Raw genomic sequence first — 20,543 nt, 5'->3', positions numbered from 1 at the left:
CAATTGCATTGGGCATTTTACTATGAATCAATAATTGCCAAAATGAATGGAGAGGGACAATTTTATATGATGATGTAGGTTTATTTCAATCTATGAGGACATAAAGGAAATATGATGATCAGTTATATTGGTATATATAAGTCTTTGATTAAAAGTCACTTTTTTGCATGAATATCTCACCATTTATCATTCTTAGATATTTTACCTAGATCAGACAAATATGATATGAATCAGAGTAAAAATGTTTATTCTAAAGTGTTGATACGCCCTAGTATTTTAAATGGTTTTAATTCCAAGGCCAGATGGAAAACCGTGACCAAAATTGTTTAAAAAAGTTTTGAATCCATGGACTAAAAGTCTCAACCAAAGTTTATTCAGATATCATCCAAATCTAAATCCATGCTAAATTCAGCACAGAAATAGAATCCAGCAATGACGACACACATTTGTCAAAAGATTATAAAATAAATGTCAAAAGATTATAAAATAAAGGTAACTGAGGTTTCTACAACTTCACTTTTTTAATTAATGTCCCCATTTTTTTAAAATATAGATTAATAATAAACAAGCAGCTCATTAATGTTGCACCTTGCGACAACAGCATGCATTCATTATTGGACATATTCTTATTATATATCATAATCATAATTAATGGATAAAATCTGCATTCACAATGGCATCAGATTACATATTGAATACCACCCAATGAATAGACAATTAGCATTATATAAACACAATTCATTTTGTGAAAGAACAGGTTTTTAATCATAATAGTGTTTTCTAATGATGAAAATGGTTAACAAATTATTGCACAAATTACATAAATATCAATTAAACAGAAATTAAGATTCGAGAGGGGGAAGACTGACACCAATTCTATTGAGATATACAATACTTCAAGATAAAGAATTATGGAGAAAATCTAAGAACTACTTATGTTTGTCGGTAAAAATTGCATAATACGGAAGATATTATCATCTTTGATAATTGCACATAATTTTGTCATACATAAAATTCTTCATATAGTGAAAATCTTGTACTTTTCATGCTATACAGTAAATAAGATGCAGATAAAAGTATAATACTGACTTTAAGAGAATTCTAAATTTGAAAATAAAATAGGCTACCAATCAAAATAGGGCTCAATGCATACTTTAACAAAATATTATCTAAACCCTTCCTGTCGTTCTGTATAAATGGAGAATGAAAACAAGAGTTGAAAATAAGAGATTTTACGGAGGAAATGAGTGATCTTCCATTTGTTCGAATTAATTCAATGGAGGAATATCATCATGACCAATCAAACATGAATGAAACTCCATTCACTTGTTCTAATCCAGCTGTATATTTGCTCCTTTATTTAGGGTGTATCCTTACCAATAAAGTAAGCCTTTTTGCATGTATTTATAGCCCCTTCTAATAAAAGATTTACCTAAAATAAAAGACTATCTGTACATATATTTATAAGCCCTACACTTGCTTAGAACTCCTAAAATAAAAGATTATATAATCAAGTTCTTAACCTTCAAGTTAATAGAGCTCAGAATCTGTTGTATATTATGTACATTACGTTGTAACTACCTAAAAGTATAAAGTTATCTTCTTATGATATATATATATATATATATCATGTATATTAAGTCAGGTATGATTAGTATCGATTAATGTTTTAAAAAATTATTAGTAATCTTTATACAGAAATAGTATAAAAATATAAAATGCCACTCAATATAAAATGAAATTAGTAAGTACTGGAAAATTAGATGCATATTTCTTGAAGGACACATGTACATGAGAATAAAGAGCTATACACAAAATAATACTTTTCATCAAATAATGTACTATTATCTACTCCCCATTTAATTTTGAATAAAAGGATTATATTTAATAATATATGCACTGCTCCTAAATCAATGCAATAATCTCCACTATGATTGTTTTTTGTTGAAGACGTTGGAGTCTGAATGATTTTGCTATAACACATGTTTTCCATTGATTCCAGCCAGCATACTACCGGTATGCGAGCTGGGTCTCCTACGGGATTAATAAGTATAATAAAAAGATATTGTCTTATACTACAAAATTTTCTACTCCTTAACTAATCAATTTATAGAGTGGAATTTCACATAACATTGTATCAAAAAGTGAAATATTACACCAGCGACAATTGGAATTTCTGGAAAGACATAGTGTAGTATTCTCATGAAGTTTACTTGACTTCTTATTTTATTTTTAGTTTACTCGAGTCCATCGTTAGTTTAACAAGAATTTTTAGTCATAACTTGTCTAATTCTATCAAGAATCGTTGATATGAATAATCTCCTAGGATTAATGTAGCACGTGTCAGTGTATGGAATTAAATGAATAGCGTTCTGGTCACTTTATTTTTCACTTTCACGCTAATTAATGCTTTCCGGGAGCAAAATTTCCAGGGCTTCATTTTCACAACATATTACAGACACGAAAGATTTATGAGATCTTGTAGGTCACAACTGAATTGATATAGATATAGTATTAACAATCAGTCGTATATGCCAAATTTTTATCACAAAGGTTTGGGTTTTATTTTTGAGGGGGGGGGGGGGTTTGTCATATTAAAAAAAAATAAGATTGATGTTATATTTAAGTGTAATATACACTTAATGTTGGCAGTGTTCCAGAAGGCAGAGGGTGGGGTAGACACTGCCGTCAGCCATCATAAGGTGGATCAAGATGGACACGATGCTTATCCACAACATATTAAAGAGTGTTGTTTTCCAAAGACAGGTGATGTAGGCAGGAACAATACAAAGTGTATCAAAATGGCAAAATCCAGGAAAAAGGGGAGATATTCCAAGTGTCTTGACACATACAGAATGTACATGTATATTCACTGTCGTGAAATGAAGTGCCCGAGTCATTTTTCATGGTGGGGAAACATGACAATATACGCGTTTAGGGGATTTCAAGAACAAGGGATAATTAATTCTTTAGGGCCCATGTATAAGTATAATGTCCACTTTGTATTCACAGTGCAGGTTAAATCAAGCTTCATTTAATTCATGCAAGTGCAATCCACACCAAACCAAATTAATTAGTTCATGCAATACCCCCAAAAGCCATGCAGTGCTAGTTCAAACCAGTTAGTCCATACAAAAATAAACAAGTCAAACAGAGCTTATTCAAATCAAACATATTAGTCCATGCAAAACTGTACATGTACATGCCATGCAATGCTAGATCTGATCACTTACGCCCTGCTCATAAACATTCTTTGTGCCGTTCGACTCATAGTCTTGCTTGCTTGACTTGAAGAGCGCGCTGATTTCCTCAAAACTCTTATTTTTGGTCTCGGGGACAAACTTCCAGGTGAAGAAGAAGAAGACTGCCAGAAAGCCAGCAAAGATTAGAAAGACGTAATATCCAAGGCCATCCTGAGGGAAAAACAGAGTAAGAAATTGTTTAAGATTACAGATTAAAGACAAGTCCTGGGGGTGTTTCATAAAGCTGTTCCTAAGTTAAAAGCGACTTTACAAGCAACTTTTGAACCTTCCTTAAAGGACAAGTCCACCCCAACAAAAATTTGATTTGAATAAAAAGAGAAAAATCCAACAAGCATAACACTGAAAATTTCATCAAAATCGGATTTGAAATAAGAAAGTTATGGCATTTTTAAGTTTCGCTTAATTTCACAAAACAGTTATATTCACATCTTGTTCGGTATGAAAATGAGGAAACTCATGACGTCATACACTCACTATTTCTTTTGTATTTTAGTATATGAAATATGAAATATTCTGATTTTCTCCTCATTGTCAAGTGAAACAACGGATATTTCCTCCATGAACATGTGGAATTAGCATTGTTAAATACTATATGGTTCAGTCAAGTTGGTCCTTATTGTCAAATCTGTAAAAAAATGAAATATTGTATAATTCAAACGATAGAAAACAAAAGAAATAGTGAGTGAAGGACATCATCGACCGTCTCATTTGCATGTCACTAAGTTGTGCATATCACTGTTTTGTGAAAATAAGCGAAACTTTAAAATGTCATAACTTTCTTATTTTACATCCAATTTTGATGAAATTTTCAGTGTTATGCTAGTTTGATTTTTCTCTATTTATTCAAATCAACATTTTACTGGGGAGGACTTGACCTTTAAGTGCTAAACCATCGCCAATTAACATTTTGGTGTATACCATTTACCATAAGGATCACTAGTCATTTTTAAAGTCACTCTTAATTTACAAACAGCATTATGAAATGGTCTCTTGGTTGTAAATTTGAATAAAATATCTCAAAGTTATGGTGAAATGCTGTTTGTAACAAACCTATGAACTGGTGTTTGCTGTAAAGCAATGAAAAAAAATGATTACAACAAAAATCGAATTAAATACTTCTGAAGGGCGCACGCATGCACTCCATGCCTATCAGCATGTATGGGACTTCACCCAAATTATAGGCCCAACAATTTCAGCTGTTATTTGTTATATTTTGAATGTGCATGCACTATTAGAAAGATAAAACATTGGTAGTGGACCATTTCTTCATCATCATGAAAAAGATTTGAGAGCTCACAATCATTATTTCTGCCTTTTCCAAAACTTCCATCTTATCATATTCACAGATGATAATAGAATGAAATCTTACCGGGCCTATACATTGTCAAAGAGCATGAATGGCAGTAAATGAATACTAGGTCTCCTTGGTGGATACATACTAATCCATGGTTCATATATTTGACAAACATAAATTTGCACAATGTTGCTCTAAAAATACAGTAACAACTGAAAGCTGCTAACTTTAATATTCACCTTTCAGGGATAATTAACTCAGAGAGCAATAATTTTCTTGATTACACACAATACAATGAAAGAAATCAATGTATAATTCAGGAAAATGTGAAAATCTGCAGTTTTTCACTCAAAAAGTCAGTCACTTATAAGGGAGTCTCCCTGATGATCATAAAAGACTCAGCAGTCATATAAACCAGGGCCTCGTCTTACAAAGAGTTACGATTGATCCAATCAATCGTAACTCTATGGAAATCCATCATTGCCATAATTTATTTATAGGAAATTTGCACAATATCCTTTGTAAACAAAGAGAAGCACAGTGAATTTTCAAGAAAACAATGAACGCATTATACATCATAGTTAGAAAATAGTCTGAACAAACATGAATAATACATGCTGACATTGCTGGCCGTCCATAGTTACGATTGATCAGATCAATCGTAACTCTTTGTAAGACATGGCCCTGGACCATTTTCAATAAGAGTACTGTATGTAAAATTATCAAGAGAAAAGAAAAGGGGAAACTCATAACAGTTCAAGTGCTCAGGATAGTCAATATTCAGATTCCTTCCTGAATAATAATAATAATAGCTGTATTTATAAAGCGCCTTTTGCCCGAGGATACAAAGCGCTGCTATTATTACCCCGGCTGTAGCTTGAGCTACCATCACCGGCACTCAGTGCATGCAAGGAATTAATCCTGCCGGGTACCCATTCACCTCACCTGGGTCGAGTGCAGCACAGTGCGGATAAATTTCTTGCTGAAGGAAAACACGCCATGGTTAGGATTCGAACCTCTGTTTGAAAGGCAAGAGTCAGAACCACTAGACCACGACGTGCGAATTAGGAATAGTTTTGAGGAATGGTTATTGTTTACTTTCATAATAATAACAAGCAGAGATTAAATAGTTTCATTACCTGCATAAGAGGGAAAAGGAGTCCAACAATAAAATTAGCCATCCAGTTGGTCATGAAGGCCAAACTGACCGCTGCTGGACGTGGTCCTTGAGAGAAGAGCTCAGCCACTAATAGCCAAGGAATCGATGCTGTTACAGTAAAATAAAAACAATGAAGATTGGGGATTGAATGAATGACAAGTCATCGCAATAATAAATCAGTAGGCAACCAGAAGAAATGGAGCGAGCACAATCCTAAACTACAGCTTTTTCTAAGCTGCTCTCAAATAAAAACATTTGAGTTACGTTTCAACGACAATCGACAATATATTTTTCGAACTCCATGTCACTAGGGCCTACATATTAAATCAATCTATTCCATACAAAAAAAGTAAGAATATTGTTCAAAGGAACTGTTCCATGTTAATTACTTACCAGGACCAAGGCCAAAGCCAACAACGAATAACATGACAGAGATGATACTGATATAGGAAGAACCGTCCCACACAGACTGAAGGTTGAGGAAGATAGTTAGGACTATAGCCCAGATGAACATAAGAGCTAGACCAACCATGTGAAGGGTCTTCCTACCGGCATGGTCCATCAAAGGTACCTAATGAATGAGGTAATGTAAGGAAGACAGTTAAAATACTAGCCTAGATGAACATTAGATCTAGATGAACCATATAATAGCCCAGATGAACATTAGACCTGATCCAACTTTGTAAAGAGCCTTCCATTTGATGTGGTCCATCAAAAGTGCCTAGGAAATAAGATATGTTAGGTAGATAGTTACAATATCCCAGATGAACATTCAAACTGAACCAGTGATATAACAGCCCAGATGAATATAAGACCTAGACCAATCGTGAGAAGGGACTTCCAAACGGCATGGTCCATCAAAGGAACCTAGCATCCCAGATAATATTTAGGCCTTGCCCTAGACCATACTGACAAAGTTACAACTGACAGGTGTTGATTCATGAACCTATGAGAGATGGACATTCGACGACGGTTAGTTAATGAATTCACTGACATGCGACTGTCATTGGCCTCTGAACAACATTCTCTACATATTCAGCTATTTTGACTCTGGTTCGCCGTCCAAACGGCCAAGAATTAAAGAAGATGTTTGTGTTTAAACATTGATATTGCACAAACTGTTTGCCCAGAATACGATAAATCATGGAAAATCAATGTGCAGTTCTGGTTTACAGTACCTTTGGTAATCTTAGTTGCATGTGTTTTATTTGGGAAAATGTTCAAGATAGAGGCATAATTTGACTGAATGTTTATTATTTACAATCCCATGTTCTAAGTTTCCTCATAATATTCAAAAGATACATGGCTCATTTCGTGTAGAGATCATTATCTCTAACGTTGAGGTCATTATGTGCGTGCGGATCAAATGACACATTTTATGTCACAAAATCGTCTGCTTCTAAATTTTGCTGCTCCAATCCAAAGCATGTTGATTGAAAAGCATTTTCTGACACAAGGCATCAGCCAACAAAAAAAGCTATCCCTTTGTAAACAATCAGATACGCCTTGGTAGTCGCTATTGTCAAAACACTTGTATGTTCTCATTTAGATGCACATTATCCCTAGGTGGCGGATCTAGTTTTATCAACGAAAGGATCGTGTTGACTGTCATCTCTAATAGGTCCACGAATGGTTATACAACCAATATCTAATGTTAAATAATCACATACATAAAGGCCCTGTCACATCGTTCCGTGCAAGCCTTGCGTGTAACTTGCGGGTAACTTTTTTTGCTACCCACAGGTCGCCCACATTGACAGTATCTTGTTCACATCGCACACGCAGTTACTAGCAGAAGCGCACCTAAGTATGATTTGCATGCAGAAAAGTTTTGAACAGGCTCAAAATTTTGTTGTGGGGGAGTTGCGGGCAATCAACCGAAACTCACCTGCAAGGCTTGCGTAGAACGATGTAACTGGGCAATAACAAATGGAAATAACTGGCAGAATAAATGTTCCTCTATGTTCGTTATTTTGCTGTGCATTTCTTTCACACAAATGAGGTGCATGTTATTTCATACATAGATATACACTGTAGTTATAGGTACCACATAATCATTAAACAATAAAAGGCCTACATGGCTTCAAATGTCTTTCAACTATTACACATTCCATTGGTTACATCTGTTATTCTGAAGGTTCTAATATTCAAGAGGTTTTAATTCCAAAATAAGGTTCAATATTCCAAAACTTGTTCTAACAACAAAATACTGTTTGTTACTCCAAAGGCATGATATATAGTTGTAAGGTTCATTTTCATTTGCTATTTGTTAGACTATCAAACCTCAGAATAGCACAACTTTTTCATTTTCAAATTAACAAACGTGTGGAACAATGGACCTTATTCTTCATTCTTTGGACTAATAAACCATACTTACTTTTCAGATTAAAAACTTTCAGATAAATTCCACACTGTTCGGAACTTCGCAAATCCTTTTTCATTTTCGGGGAAAATATCTTGGTATAATTTGCATGTTTCGAAATAAATGAACCTTGGGGTATTTGAACCTTTAAAATAACAGATCTTTGAGTTTGACATAACATATCTTTGTACATGTAATAGCAAAAGTCACCCATTGTTATACATGTAAATACCATTGAAGGATTAATAATTCAAAAAAGTGCATTATAACATGTCGGGTCAGGATAAAGATGTTCCAAGTACTTACTGTGAGTTCATGCAGAACAGAGGAAAGAAAATCAACTCAGTGAATACACAAAGCATGAAAGAGAAAATTAACATACACATAAAGATTCAGTACATCAGTCTACGTGTATGGGGTATATTACAACATTATTATTGTTAACCCCCCCCCCCCAAAAAAAAAAAAAAAAACAGGTGCTTTAAAACAAATTTTTGTCATGCTCATCTTGCCATCATGTCTTCCCTAATGCATTTCTTAACATATCATGTGAGTATTCACAGAATTTGGCCCACAGGAGCAAGGGGGATCCTTTTCATAATTTTATATATATATATATGCCTCCTTTACCAACTTCTCCCCCTGCCCCACCCCCCTCCCATTCCCTACCCTACCCTATCCCACCCCTTCCCCACCCCTCTCCCCTTCCCCACCCCTTCCCTTCCCCACCCCTCTCCTCTTCCCTGCCCCACCCCTCTTCCCTGCCCCACCCCTCTCCCATTCCCTACCCTACCCCATCCCACCCCTCTCCCCTTCCCTTCCTTTCCCCACCCCTCTCCCTTTTCTTCCCCACCCCTCTCCTCTTCCCTACCCCACCCCTCTCCTCTTCCCTACCCCACCCCTCTCCTCTTGCCCGCCCCACCCCTCTTCCCCATCCCACCCCTCTCCCCTTCCCTTCCTTTCCCCACCCCTCTCCATTCCCTTCCCCATCCCTTTCCCCTTCCCTTCCACACCCCTCTCACTTTCTTTTCTTTGTCTTCATCTTTAACTTGGTATTAATACATTTGTCTTTTTTATATTCACGCTGCACACAACATGTACACACAGAATATTGCAGATCTACAACACATGCATTTAAGCAATTGTATCTTAATATTCATATTGAAATGAACTTGAACTAGTGTCCCTTCATTTCGAATATTACTGTATGACTTGCAAAACATTTTTTTTCACAAGAAATTGTATTAGGAGTAATTCATCTATTCAACTTTCTATCTATCTATTCATCCATCTATCTATCCACCTATTGATCTATCCCTCTATAAAGCAATGATACAATTTTGGTTGATAAATCTAACTTGAATCCCTAGTGCCATCATAGGACACTAAATATTTCTTCAGGGTTGGATCCGAGTCCCTCTCACAAGAATTCACGTTGTTTACATAATAGTGTTTGGCAACAAAGCCATCTCAGACTCCAAGCCACTTATTATCAATCAAAGTCAAACATGATTATTTGGTCTTTGGCTAACAATACATTTATCTAAAAGATCAAACTACAATCCCAAGATAGGTATTGTGTTGCTACGGTGATGGTATCAAAGTCCGACCTTGCGGGCTGTAATACAAAGCTGAAATGACCCATTCTCTGTTTGTAATGGGATCCAGATACACCCCATTAAGGGGTACTTTTTTTTTAGATTTGAGAAAAAAAGAGACACCCCTAACCGACTTGGACTGAAGAAATATCAATTGAATGTTTTGCATGGTGTTAATACTCTCATCATAATCGAAATAGTTTTTGCTATAACACATGTGTTCCATAGACACCAGCTTGCACATATGCAGGCTCAGTCTCTTACGTGTCAAGCTCAACTGTCTACTTACTGTGACTAAGGCCATCAATGCAATGGTTCCTCCTGTGCTGAGGGTAACATAGGGAGCGGTGTCTTCCGCTACTCCTGCTGAGATGAAAATAGACGTGGAGTAGTACAAAACCTAGAAGAAAAAAAAAGAAAATTGTTTAGTTATCAAAGAAATGAGAAGCGGCAGGATAATGTAGTGGTTCTGACTCTAGCTTTTTAATCAGAGATTCATGGATTTGAATCCTGTTATTTTCCTTCAGCAACAAATTTATCCATATTGGCTGCACTCAACCCAGTTGAAGTGAATGTGTGGGGATTAATCCCTGAATACCATTAGCCAATACAGTGGCTCAGCTACAACCATGGAACTAATATACCCAGTATACACTACAGTATTTTAAAGTAAAATTGAAATACAAGGTGATGTGCTGTAGAAGAGGGGTTTTTTTAGGTGGGGGGACAGTGAAGCAGGGTTTAAATTTATTTCGTTTTCCCCTAAAAATATAAAGACTGTAAATTAAGGACTGATGGCATATTGATTTAATAATGGCTTAGTAAATAACTTACAGCATTGATTCCTGACAATTGCTGAGAAAGCTGCATGACAATACTGATGACAAGGGGCCTTCGGAGTGATCCTTTCTTTAAAAGTTCGAGAATTGTTATTCTTCTTTCCCTAGTCTCCTCCTCATACTCTCGTCTCATTTCAGCCATGTCTGCCGCTACGTCTGTATCCCGGCGCAACCATTCCAGGCCTTTCAGAGAAACGAGGTTTCACTTTTTTAATTTACTAAATACTTCATAGGTCAAGTCCACCACAAAAAAAAAATGGTTTGAATAAATTAAATTAAATTAAACAAGCATATGCCATAATGCTAAATTTTATTGAAATCGGATGTAGAAGAAGAAAGTTGCCACATTTTATAATGTTGCCTATTTTTAACCAAAACAGTTTAATCTGCACAACTCAGTGGTATACTCACTTGATTTTCTCATTTTATTCAAATTAACTTTTCGCTGGGGTGGACTAGCCCTTCAAGATTATGATAATAGATTCCTACATTCATCATAACAATTCAGAAACATGAATTTGAAAACTGAGCTCTACAAACATATATTATTTTTTTCAAGGGGGGGGGGGGGGGTAAATTTCTTGGTGAATTTGCATCTGTAATGTATAAAACACAAGTATAATATCTTTACTGCATACACATGTATAAATAAATACAATATGAAGGGGGAAAAGACCTTAAATAGAGAAAATGAAACTAGAACAAGAAAAGTCGGAATAAAAAATTAAGATATAGAGCAGATTACAATTACTCGCTTTCATAATTTGCTTCCTGGTATAACATTCCATACAAAAACAATCATTTGTATAAAATATACAAATGAAATACATACTGTATGTACAATCATAAACTTCATGACAATAGTTGGGGTTCACGCCAGACACAGTCCCACCAATCGTATTAAAGAACTATTCAAAGTAGATTATCCACTTTAAAAAGGCCACAACATAACTTACTGAATTTTTAACTTACTGAATGAAAATGATATGGATCATCGAATACGGGTGCCCAACTGCAATCTAGCTTTGGGGTTAATAGGTTTTAAGTTTATCATCGGCAGATTTTTCACGGGAGCTAAAACTTACTCTTTCTACTTTCTTCCTCTTCATTCTTGGTGATGAGAAGATAACGAGGGCTCTCTGGACAGAATGGAAGAACTATCAGCTGATAGACGGCAGGGACTGCAGTAAGACCCAGCAGCAACGGCCACCATTTATCAGTACCTGCATCAACACAAAGAGAAAACATTTGTACACAATGGTTTTGGGCCATCTTTCATTTGTCAACAGAATCTTCAGAAGTGAAGGAGGCAGTGTTGGAGGCAAACCTTCCCACTGTTCAAATTAGTGCTTTGTGAGATCTACAGAATATTCAGGAATGAATTATCCTCACCACAATCGTCATCACCATCATCATCATCAACATCATTTTCTTCATGATCATCATCACCATCATCATCATCGTCGTCATAATAATCAGCCTATATTCATTGAAAAAACATTATCAAAAAGTATAATAATCATCATCATCATCATGAAAACCAACATCAACATCATCATCTTCATCATTGTCGTCACCACCATCATCATCACCACCACCACCCCTACCGTCATTATCATCATCATCATCATCACCATCGTCATCATCACCATCGTCATCACCAATATCATAACTGTCGTCATCATCGTCCATGACTTGTTTCCTTTGTTGAAAAAATACCCCACCAGCTTATAACACAGGAACCCCATTGCCTTGCGTGTTATGTCAATGGGAGCTAAAGTGGGGAATTGACATCCCACTTTCAGTTTTTTGGAAAGTTACATTTCTCTCATTTACACTAGGGAGGGGTGGACTGACAGCTGATAACACACAGCAGACAATGATGACCACAGGGGTGAAGTTGGATTGCAGCTGTTCATCTTACAAGATAGTATAAACAAACTTTTAAGAGCTTCCTGGTCCTTCCTGGCTGACAGAAATCTAGGAATAATTAATTTGTATTCTATTTGTTTTAGGACATTGGCATATCCAAAAACGATTCGAAATTTAGATGAAGATCAAAATCGAAGTTTGAACGATGCAGAATGATCCACAATTGGAGAAATTAGAATAAGTAAAACAAAAGAAGTTCAGGACTATTGCATGTCTCTCTTCCTCTCTCCCTGCCAGTGCTGCCAGGCAATGATGGTCACTTCTCCTGGGGGAAGATGGATTACATCTGGGCAGTGTGTGTTTGTTTGAGGATTACCATTCTTGCACAGGATTGCTGATGGGGGAGGGGTTTGTGATCTTGTTAGAAAGTCGAAATTGGGGTGTCATAGTTCAGATGAGAATTTTCCTAATGATTATCATTCTCATCATCATCATCATTATCCTTCGACTCACCTAGGACCACTGGAAGACCAAAGACTTGTGAGATGAGGATACCACTAGCCACGCCCACTTGATTAAGAACACCTATTCCTCCTCTTAGATTGAAGGGAGCAATCTCAGACAGATACAACGGGACAAAGCCAGTGTTGAGTCCTATCAAAAAATTCAAGAATGAAACATTACATGTATAAACATGCATTAGGAGACATTAATATATTTTCTGCTTTATAAAGCAGTAGGTTTAAAGGAAATATAGAATATTTGCATGCAACTGTAATTACCAGATCAAATAGATTGTGGTTGAAGAACAGATCAGTTGACAATTTATCTTCTTATCAGCTGTTAAAGACTCATATTATTGAACCAGATACGAGAATCATTGCACAAGTGAATGAATATTAAATGAATCAAAGATGAGAGGAATACGTGTACCTACATGTAGGCACTAATGGGTGAAAGTTTAAGCATTTTGATTGTTTGATCTTCGCTTTTTATTCAAATATAAATTTTTCTGGGTTTAAATTTCCCTTCAACAATCAAACATGTTTTCTTACCACAATTGATACCAATGATTAATCTTCCTATGATGAGCATCTCGTACGAGGCGGCCATCTGGGAAAAGCCCATGAGAGCTGCTCCCACAAAAGCAATTAGGTTGTTTGCCAGCATGCTTTTCTTTCTAAAAAATAAAAGAAATATGCAAAAATTAACAAAGGCTTGGTTTTTATAGTCAATATGAATATCCAGAAATTATAAAATAAGATTCTATTCAGCCATCTGGAGCAGAAATCAAGTTAACTTTATAGACATTTTAAAAAATGCAGAGAATTCATTGAATTGATATTGGTCCAATGTTCTTGTTTAATTTTTTTTTATTCACCACCTGATCAAAATAATTTTCATGTGAAACAGCAAAAAATATCCTGTATATTAAAAATACTTTTCATTTCATATCCTCCATATCACAAAATAACTGTTCTACATGTAGCTAGCTGCTAGGGCGTATCCGTATGCCTATATAAATAATAAAGTATTTTATGAGAACAGTGCCAAACGCTTTCTGGGCATTTGCCAAACATTTTGGGCTTTTATATTCAGTTGTGTAATCTGATTTTTGTGTTACATAAGGAGAGCTTTGAAAGGATATCAAGGCCTGGTTTCCAGTTCACCAATTCAATCAGTTGCATTAAGTCATTCAGGAAGCAATCTGGAAATAAGCAGTGAGAATTTTCTTTACATCATGGATCATGTGATGGTATACATGATTATATTCCATGTAGAAGCACAATCTAGGCCTGCATTTTTGTAGTTGAATAACATTGATAATGGGGTGAAAACTATCATTTATCAGACAAAAAATATGTACATAGAGCTAAAAGGTAAAGATGGCACACAAAACTAATATAAAGCTTTGAGAAATTGTGTGTTTTTCTTCTAGTTCTCAGTACATGAACATATAATATATGTTAGATTCCAGCTTAATGACACAACAGGTCAACATCCAAAAGTTTGTATTTGTTGACTCTTGAATGGATATTTTTCTTCTATCTTCTTTGGCAGTTTACTATTAAATCTATGTAACTAAGCATACATGTACATGTACATGTCTATGTAATACTAAATTGAAAGCTTTTTTGAATACTTTTAATGGAATATGTTTTGAAAATAAACTAAAACAAACATTATCACTTGGATACAAATTACAATCTCATTCTCAAAAACATTCAGTTCAGTTCATTTTATTTATTTTCTCCCCAACTATACCAAGTAACCATATGTTCAAGAATGAAAATGACATAGAAGTTAAAAACGGAAACTACTATTATGTTTGTAAAAACTTGTGAGATGTAGCTCCCAGTATTAAAGGTAAAATATAAAAAAATATAAAAAATACACAAAGCATCAGCAATCACCAGCATAAAGGGGGACGGGGGCAGGGGCTAAATATAAAATTAGGCATGAAAAAAAATACAATAAAAACAAAAGAAGAAAATATCAAAGAGAGAATTTTGCATTTAACCTTTGATATTTGACAATGGAATGAAACACCATTTTTAAAAGGAATGCTGAACAGTCATTTTTTATAATGACATTTTGTAGAAAATGTACAACAGATGAGAACTCATTGCCATTGTCCTAAAGCTCATACCCTAGGTTAAACAAATATCTAATGTTGATATATCAAAATTGGTGCATTATGCTTCTATTTGCTTTATCTAGAGTGGTATACAGTGTATGTTTGCATTTTATGATAGAATATTATTAATTAAACAAAATATTCTGTTTGTATGCTTTTATCTTTCACAATGGCATCAAAGATTATTTTGAGTTTGTTTTGGAAGGAAAACATTGACTCAAGATGGATTGGTCTACTGTACTTGAAGTACATGTATGCAGAGTGTTTTCAGAAAAATGAAAGACAGTCTCAAGCTCTAACATTCACTTCTGACCCCCAACAAGGTCAAGTCCATCATAGCTACAGCTACAAAATGATTTTCATTTTCAAAACGACTCACAAAGAATAAATCTATGCACATATTTGAAAATGACAAACAAAGAATATATGCAGAAGAGTAATAAAAGATTTATTTTTCATGCCACCATATACTTTTAGCTTTATATATGTAGGCCTACATGTACATGTATGCATTTTTCACATAATTATCAGTCTAAAACATGCGACTGCATTTAACAATGCATGGAAAAATTCCAGCTGACATACATGTACACCAGTCACTGGAATTTGTTTTCTTGAACCTTGACATCAGGGAGATACTGATAGTATTCCATGCTGACATGTAGACCATCATTGAAAGAGAGAATATTCTGATAGATTTGTTATAAAAAGTATTAACAATAACAGATGATTTATTTGTATGTATGATAGAGTAGCTCTTTTGGTTCACTGCAGGCACCTTTCATGTTTTGGGGGGAGATTATCGATTCATGCATGTCATTCAGCTTTCAAAATTGTTCAAATTTTGAGAGCACACTGAAATCAAATAGGCCAATCATATTACTGAAAGGATGCTCCGCTCTGAAATATTATATCTGAATAAATAGAGTAATTCATAGAGCAAAATGCTGAAAAAAAAATCATCAAAATCTGATAGCAAATAGCCAAGTTATTGAATTTTAAAGTTTAGCAATATATTGTGATAGCAGAACATGAATGTCAATGATGTCATCATGAATATTAATTACATGGACTGATGATGTCACATCCCCACTTTCCTTTTTCTTAGGTTATTGCATGGTATCATATTTGTTTCATTTTTTCATACATGTGTGAATATAAGTATAAGTCTCCTTTGACAATAAAATAAGTTGCCACAAAAGAATATCTAGCACACTTTAGTGCTATTCCAATATTTTTGGTTCTTAAAGGAAAAAATTGAATAAACCTAATTTCATAATGAATTATACAAAAAAAACACTATAGGGGATATGGCATCATCAGTTTGCTCATTGAATATTCATGAAGTCTAGAACTGTTTCACCCGAATAGTGCACATAAATGCCATATATAACTTTGTTGTTCCTTGTCCAATTTGATCAAATTTTCAGTGTCTTGTTTGTCTGATTTTTCTTAATCTGTTCAAATCGTATTATTTTCAGCCTGGAGAACCCCTTTAATGTTGTGTGCTCCATAAAAAGCAACATTTCATATTGTGTACTGTAAAGGCGATCACAACCTGTATCTCTCATTAATAGGGGTTTACTGATGTTTTATAATTCACTTTCAAAATATTGTTTGGACCTACACAGACACATTTAAAGATCTGTCTACAGTAAAATGGTTGAATAACATGCTACAATATCATCATCTAATTTTGCCTAAAATGGGGAAATGAATCATGAATTTTGAACAAATTAGTTAGAATTGACTACAGGTATTATACATCAATTGATTACATTACAAAACTAAAATCTCCTATTGTGTTTATAGGAAATAAAAAGCATAAAACGCCCAAAACAAAACAGATACTTTTATAGGTAGAATCAAAGAGGCCAATTATTTCAATGAATTAAATTTGCATGCTTCCTGATTCCTGAAGATCTTGAGGATCTTGGCATCCTATCAAATAGATAGAACAGGGAAAGCAAAGATTTTGATTTTTTTTTTTGCTTTGCTTTTATGGAGTTACAAACATATTTTGTTTATTTCATTTCTGCATGAATTCATAAAAAATTCAAAAAATACAATATATAACAAGATGCATACATTTTACAAAATGATGATTTAAACATAGTCCTACATTTATTAACATTTGCAGGTAAACATTTGTAAAGGACAAAAAACATACAGAACAATTGAATTGTAGGCTTTAAAGCTCTCCTGTTTTGAATACATTATTGGCCTCATATAGTTTCCGTCACTTGTTTAGATGTCTGGTCTTGCCAAGTTCATCATCTCTCAGGGGAGTCTGGATAACTGTCTTTATAAAACAGTTAATACATGTACATTCCTATGTGTCCTATAACACAGTAAGGACTATTGCTTGCTGTCATTGATTATTCCCGTCGAATATAATGTGATTTCAGTCTGTATAACACACAATTTCCATAGAACCTCACTAAAGATATAGCAGGCAAAGGGCTCAATGAAAATAATTACAAGTGTATTCATTCATGCTTAATGTTTATTGTTCAAAGGCTTAAAATGAACTATTTAAAAATCTTTCTACTTTAAATGCATGTACAAGTCAGACATGCAGTTTAAAGGACAAGTTCACCCCATCAAAAAGTTGATTTGAATAAAAAGAGAAAAATCCAACAAGCATAACACTGAAAATTTCATCAAAATCGGATGTAAAATAACAAAGTTATGACATTTTAAAGTTTTGCTTATTTCACATGCACATCTTGGTCGGTATGCAAATGAGGAGACTGATGACATCATCCACTCACTATTTCTTTTGTATTTTATTATATGAAATATGAAATATTCTAATTTTCTCCTCATTGACAGGTGAAACAAAGATTAATTCCTCCCTGAACATATGGAATAAGCATTTTTTAATAATATATGGTTCAGTCAAGTTGGTCGTCATTGTCAAATCTGTAAAAAATGAAATATTGTATTATTCAAACAATAAAAAACAAAAGAAATAGTGAGTAATGGACATCATCAACCGACTCATTTGCGTGTCACTGAGTTGTGCATATCACTGTTTTGTGAAAAATAAGCGAAACTTTAAAATGCAATATCTTTCTTATTTTACATCCGATTTTGATGAAATTTTCAGCGTTATGCTGGTTTGATTTTTCTCTATTTATTCAAATCAACATTTTTCTGGGGTGGACTTGACCTTTAAGTAACTGCTGCATAGGGGGAAGTCATTTATAATAGATCCAAGGTAGCCAATGCTTACAACTGAAGGCATTTTATAAAACAAATGGTTTGTCATTCTAAACTGAAATTAGTCATTTTATTTATTTTTATTTTTTATTTCTTCTTATTTTTTTGTATGAGGGTGAGGGCCCTGATCTTTGGGGCAAGAAGTTGAGTCCACACTAAACATTTTATGATTCTGCTGAATGATCTAAATTTATTCTCTTTCCATATCAGTCAGGGAATAATCTTACTTCTCATTTTTTACAAGCATATATCTGGTAGTAAGAGAAGAGCTTTCAACTATATTATGCAAAAAAAAATATTGCTATACAAAAGAAATTCTACATGTAGTAATAAAAAAAGAATATGGAGCAAATTGCTACGTGATACCGCAACAATAGGTGGTTTCAAACCGCCTCGATCACAAGAATCCCCGTTAAATTACGAGAACTTTTTTAGGCTGAAAAATACCCATTAATTATTCCTGCATTCACACCGCCCTGAAACATACCCTTCGGGATAAGTTCCTGAAGTTACGAGCATGCGCAGTATGGTCTGATAAGCAGCAAGGCGCGAAATTCAAAATCACTAGCCCAGCAGCAACCCATGCACGGCGCCGCACCCAACGACACGCTGGGCTAAAAGTTCCCGTAATTTGCTTTCAGACCGCCAAAATACCCACGACCTTGGAAAAATCCCCGCGAAAGTTCTCGTAATTTCGCCAAGTACCTACTATTTATCGGGTATTTTCTTTCGGGGATATTACGCGTAGTTTGCTTTCACACCGCCAAAATACCTGGTATTTTCTGATCGGGGTAAATTTCCCGATCAGAGAATACCTGGAACTGGCGAACTTCGAGGCGGTCTGAAACCACCTAATTATTCCCTGGTGGTTGATTGAGACCATCAAAGCATAACCCCAAAAAGTTATTACATACACTATACAGGTGGTTATTTCTGTTAACATATATATATATATCACAATGACTGGGTTGTATTTAGGAAAAAATGTTTCAATATAGATATTAGGTGTGATAAGTACCTGATATTTTACTTTGTGTCAGAAGTCGATAAAGCATTGTCGTTATTAAAGCCTGTTTCAACTTTTTTCTTTTTACAGAGATTAAAATTTTACTGATAAATATTTAATTTGCCCTTTAATTAGACTATTATATCATATAGGAAACTACAAAAATTTTACTTTTCAACTCTGTTATCATGAACATGTTGGGCTAAAAAAATAGCGTTGGGTAAGAAGGATTCACTTCTTTAATGCTGCGGCATAAAGACCCAGTGCCAAGATTCAATCCCCCCCCCCCCATATATCATCATTCAATACCTTTATGTATGCCACTATCTTAAATGTATACCTTATACTGAACATTAATACTTTATTTAAACTTGAATAAAAACTAATTTATTCAGGAAGCTATGAGGCACCTTTTTTACAAGTATGTTGTTTTAATGAACAAGTTGGGCCAAAGAATAGAGTTGGGCTGAGGGGGAAAATCAAAATATTGAATCTGGGCCCCTGTTGCATAAAAATTACCATAATGGCAACTCCCATGGAATCCTTGATTTTGATTGGCTATTGAGCAGCTTTACCATGGTAGTTACCATTGGAGCAGGGGCGGATCCAGGATTGTTCGAAGGGGGGGGCACATTTTCCTGAGGAAAAATTTGACAAGGAATAAAAAAAGGTCTTCACTTTCAAAAGGGGGGCACACTTCTGTTTTAACAGCATTTTTACATTACAAATCTTAATGTGCCTCTCAAAAAAGGGGGGCACAGGCCGGCTGTGCCCCCGCCTGGATCCGCTAGTGCATCGGAGGGCAAAGTTACCATAATAGTAACTTTTGTATAAGTTGAAGATAGACAACAGTGATATTGGTTGAGTGTGAGGCAAATCTGGCCATCCTGTTCACAGGAACAAAATAAGTTCAAACTTAAACTAGTAACCATGTAACTATGATATAATATGAAGCCACTCTCACCTTCCAAGGTAGTTTGCAAAGAATCCAGCCGATAGCGATCCTACCATACCCCCTACAGCAAAGATGGCCACTGCTGTTGACCAGATGAAAGTCACCCTGTCTTGGCTCATTGCCTCACCACTACGTTTGTAGTTTGTCTCATTGATGAATGATTCAATGACCTGAAACAAAGGGTAGTGTTAAAAAGTGGTTGGTCATTTTTTTTTCAGTACATTTTGAGTTATTGTAACTTTGTGATTTAATAGTGTATGTGATCAAACAAAAAATAACTGGTTTTAACAGTAACTTGTTAACCCTCTTTAGGAATCAGAATAAGATTCCAT

At 34.9% G+C, this 20,543-nt stretch overlaps 1 protein-coding gene across 1 annotated transcript in view; it reads right to left on the bottom strand.

Moving 5' to 3' along the window:
- The window catches only part of LOC129276005 (solute carrier family 2, facilitated glucose transporter member 1-like), a 39,085-nt gene that overhangs the window by 5,951 nt on the left and 12,591 nt on the right, over window positions 1-20,543 (bottom strand). Inside the window, exons 3-11 of the mRNA XM_064109658.1 lie at window positions 20,221-20,381; window positions 13,443-13,567; window positions 12,901-13,041; window positions 11,601-11,738; window positions 10,511-10,698; window positions 9,966-10,076; window positions 6,110-6,287; window positions 5,697-5,824; window positions 3,234-3,413 (exon numbers count right to left, since the gene is read on the bottom strand). Coding sequence (XP_063965728.1) covers window positions 3,234-3,413; window positions 5,697-5,824; window positions 6,110-6,287; window positions 9,966-10,076; window positions 10,511-10,698; window positions 11,601-11,738; window positions 12,901-13,041; window positions 13,443-13,567; window positions 20,221-20,381 — 1,350 coding nt within the window. The remainder of the gene's footprint in view (window positions 1-3,233; window positions 3,414-5,696; window positions 5,825-6,109; window positions 6,288-9,965; window positions 10,077-10,510; window positions 10,699-11,600; window positions 11,739-12,900; window positions 13,042-13,442; window positions 13,568-20,220; window positions 20,382-20,543) is intronic.

Source organism: Lytechinus pictus, chromosome 14, assembly GCF_037042905.1.
Source record: "Lytechinus pictus isolate F3 Inbred chromosome 14, Lp3.0, whole genome shotgun sequence".
In the NCBI taxonomy this organism is placed as follows: Eukaryota; Metazoa; Echinodermata; class Echinoidea; order Temnopleuroida; family Toxopneustidae; genus Lytechinus; species Lytechinus pictus.
The sequence above is the reverse complement of the archived record's forward strand: the minus strand, read 5'-3'. Positions and strand labels throughout refer to the sequence as shown.